Below are 3,749 nucleotides of genomic sequence, written 5' to 3' on the forward strand. Positions count from 1 at the left end.
TGTACAATAGTCTCTCAATAAAGCTTATTAAGAGACCGTCTTTCAAGAGACCTACTGTTAGCCAAAAGTCAACATGACTACTTGTATTGGTATTTGGTAGTTAGTATGTCTTCTTGTGAATTTATATATTCATTGCCATCTCCACACTCACCTTCTATTATTCCTTTTCCTCTTTATGATCACACCACATCACCACTCTTAGATATATAATCCATTCTCCCAAAAATCATACAATTATTATCAACACAAATTAAACTCTCTTAAGAGACGGTCTCTCAGTAATGTTTACGTGAGACCTCTCATATATTCTCCCTTGAACTAGCATTTGTTAGGTTACCTCATTTGGATCATCACATATTTCCAACAACATGGGATTTTCCATGTGTTGTTTCGGTTCAATGACACCGGACTCTCGAGTCAAGAACGACGGCCAAGTTTGCTTAGAGGCGATATCCGATGACACCAAGGAGTCGCCGGCCGTGGTGAAGAGGTATAAATGGGAGGAAATAGAGAAGTATACCATGAACTTTAAGGAAGTCATTGGTATAGGAGGATATAGCATGGTATACCTTGCTAAGTTTCCTAATTCAACATTAGGTGCAGTCAAAATGTACAATAATAATAGTGAGAGGCTTAATCAAGTTTTCAAAAGTGAACTAGAGATCTCTCAAAAACTTCATCATGCCAATATTGTCAAACTCCTTGGATATTGTGATGATAATGGTAGGTAAAACCCTTCTCCGATAACATTTTTAACACGTAATTTCATATCTGTCCTACTATAAGACTGTCATAACCCAGAATTTTGCATGTTAGGTAAAACCCTTCTGCGATAACTTTTTTTAACACGTAATTGTGTATTTGTCCTACTGTAAAATTGTCATAACCAAGAACTTTGCATGTTAGGTAAAACCCTTCTACAATAACTTTTTTAACACGTAATTGCGTATCTGTCCTGCTGTAAAATCGTCATAACAAAGAATTTTGCATGTTATTTTGTTATTGTACATGATTTTTCGGTCTCTTAACAATTTTTTTATTTTATTTTAATTTCACAGATGGAGGAGTACTAGTATTTGAGTACATTCCAAAAGGGAATCTACAAGAAGAGCTACACAACCACCAAAACAATGTCAAGACAAAACTAACATGGAAACAAAGGATAAAAATAGCATACCAACTAGCAAAAGCACTAGAATATCTCCATGAAAGTTGTGACCTACAAATTGTTCATGGAGACATAAAAGGATCAAACATTCTCCTAGATGAAAATCTCAATTGTATGTTATGTGACTTTGGATTTGCTAAAATGGGATTTTCGTCGATGATCAAACCGCCTTCTTCATCCAGGTTAACCATGATGGGTTCACCCGGGTACATAGACCCGCATTTCCTAATGACAGGAATCGCGTCTAAGAAAAGTGATGTCTACAGTTTTGGAGTTATACTTCTTGAGCTTATTACAGGGTTGGAAGCCTTCATTTGTTCAGGGGAAAACCAGATTCTACTCAGTTCAGTTCTTCGGAATAAGGAGAGTTTTGATGTTGAAAAACTTGTTAAGATGATTGATCCAAGGATTAATCAAAATGAGAATGTTGATAAGGAAGAAGTGAAGATTATGGGTGAAATCGCGGCTCGTTGTTTGCATCATTTGCCTAGTTTAAGGCCTAATTCTTCAGAAATCTGCATAATTATGCAGGAAAAGATCAGTTTTGTACATGATATGTTGGATGTGACAGAGAAATCATATGGGGAAGAAATAAAATTATAATTGCAGGGAAAAAAAATCAATTATAATTAGATTAGTGGGTGTTTTAGGACTAGTGAAAAAATCATTAGAAAATCTGGTCGATTTTCGACTGATTAAGGTAAAAAAAAAATACAGGGTTTTTGTTACATTCTGTTTCATGATGATTTGTAAAAAAAGTGTGTAAATTTGATGTGTTTGTTCATGTTGTGTACTGGAGGTTGCGAGTTGCGAGAACTTATTTGAACCCGATGAAAACAAATAATGAAAATTTTGCGTGTTAATTTAGATTATTCATCATCGTAAATTCAAGACTTTTACCATGCACGCCATAAACGAGTTTTTGCTGTCGTTGTCGAAGCATTTGATCACTAATATGTCTGTATCTGTATGAGTTAGTCTGTCATTATAGTCTTTCACCTTAATTAACTTGCACTTAACTAATATGTAAGTAATTGAAACTTTGTTCACACAAATACTTATGCTCGTTTGTCAAGTAAAGAACATTTTAGCCACACCTGTTACATATGCAATTGTTAGGTAAACTAGTTGATTATTAAAGTCATTGAGCGGGGATACTCACGAGTTTACTCGTCTGCTAGAAAAATTACTTTATACGGAGTATGAGATAACCGGAGAATTTTGAGCACGGTGCCTAGCAGATCGTCTGTCCCATTATCTGAGCACGGTGTCTCATTTCCTTTCCCAATTCCCACTATTTTATCCTTGCACCACATTATTGGCTTGATATAAATTACGGATGCACATAAATACACTCACAAAATCTACTGGAACACTCCAATTATAAGTAAGGACAAAAATACCCCTTGTTTTATTACAATAACTACCTTTGAGAGGTTGAAAATTAAAGGGCAAATCAGTCATGAAATATAAATAGAGTGTCCCAGAACATCATGATAGTGTATTTAGAGCCACCCTAAATTACCACCCGCTTTATTATCTAAGGGATGATGTGTCACATGATAAAGAAGTATGACACCATATGAGACATAAAAGTGAAACAAAAAATCTCAACTCCATTAAATTCGACCATTAATAGTCTTGTTTTCTTTTACCGTGTTTTCCTTTCACTTTTCTTTTTTCTACTTCACTCGGGAATGGGAGAAAGACTTTATGTTGCAACCCGAAAAAGAAATGAAAAACGTACATTATTCTAAATTAGAAACGAAATTTCATATATAAATCACAATTACTGAATGACAACATTAGATAAGACGGTTTTATGCAAGATCGGCACTAAGCGCACTCGAAAATTGATATGACCCAACTAAAAATAATTGCTTGTTAGAAATGTACTCTGTAGTAGCCAGGATTATGTGTGGAGGAACAAGCATAATGTTGCTGTCATTAAGCACATCATTAAGTTAGTAACCTTGTCATTTTCAGCACTAATAAATTCAATTAGTGATATAATTCTTTTCAAAAAGATGCTTTTATTGTCAATTTTTGAGACATTTACTAGTATTATTTCCACTATTTCGTACGTCATAGGGGACGTCTACCTATATTATCAATCAAAATTATGCTAATCTATTTTTCATTATTGGTTAAATCGAGTTAGTTATGTGGTTAATTATGTCATTATGGTCATGGACAACGAGAAGTCGAGAACTCATAATCGGGGACCGACAAATGGGAAAAACAACTATTGCTAACTCAACTGATAAATTACATAGTTCGTTTTAGGGATGTCTGTGATCGACTAATCGCTATGAGGAGAAGGGACCTTCTCTAAGGAGACGGACGATCTCAGGGAAGTAAAATGGTGTGTTTATCCTGCAAAACACTTGGCTAATTTTTATAATTTGATCCGATTCATTGAAATCGCTCCTCTGTTCAAAATTCTCCTCCTAAATTTTGAAAAAAATGGCAATTTCAAAGAATTTAAGAGATTATAGTACTACGAATCATATTATATGTATTGTGTTCGATATCATTTTAAGCAAATTATAATACGATAATCAAGTCTGACACATAATGT

General features: G+C 34.4%; 1 protein-coding gene across 1 annotated transcript; it reads left to right on the plus strand.

Moving 5' to 3' along the window:
- The first annotated feature begins 232 nt into the window (after positions 1 to 232).
- LOC141593649 (putative receptor-like protein kinase At1g33260) lies at positions 233 to 2,042 on the plus strand. The gene is made up of 2 exons (XM_074414166.1): positions 233 to 723; positions 1,059 to 2,042. Exons 1-2 carry the CDS (start codon positions 369 to 371, stop codon positions 1,769 to 1,771), a joined length of 1,068 nt encoding a protein of 355 aa, XP_074270267.1. The 5' UTR covers positions 233 to 368; the 3' UTR covers positions 1,772 to 2,042.
- The last annotated feature ends 1,707 nt before the right edge of the window (positions 2,043 to 3,749 follow it).

Source organism: Silene latifolia, chromosome 1 (assembly GCF_048544455.1).
Source record: "Silene latifolia isolate original U9 population chromosome 1, ASM4854445v1, whole genome shotgun sequence".
NCBI classification, from domain to species: domain Eukaryota; kingdom Viridiplantae; phylum Streptophyta; class Magnoliopsida; order Caryophyllales; family Caryophyllaceae; genus Silene; species Silene latifolia.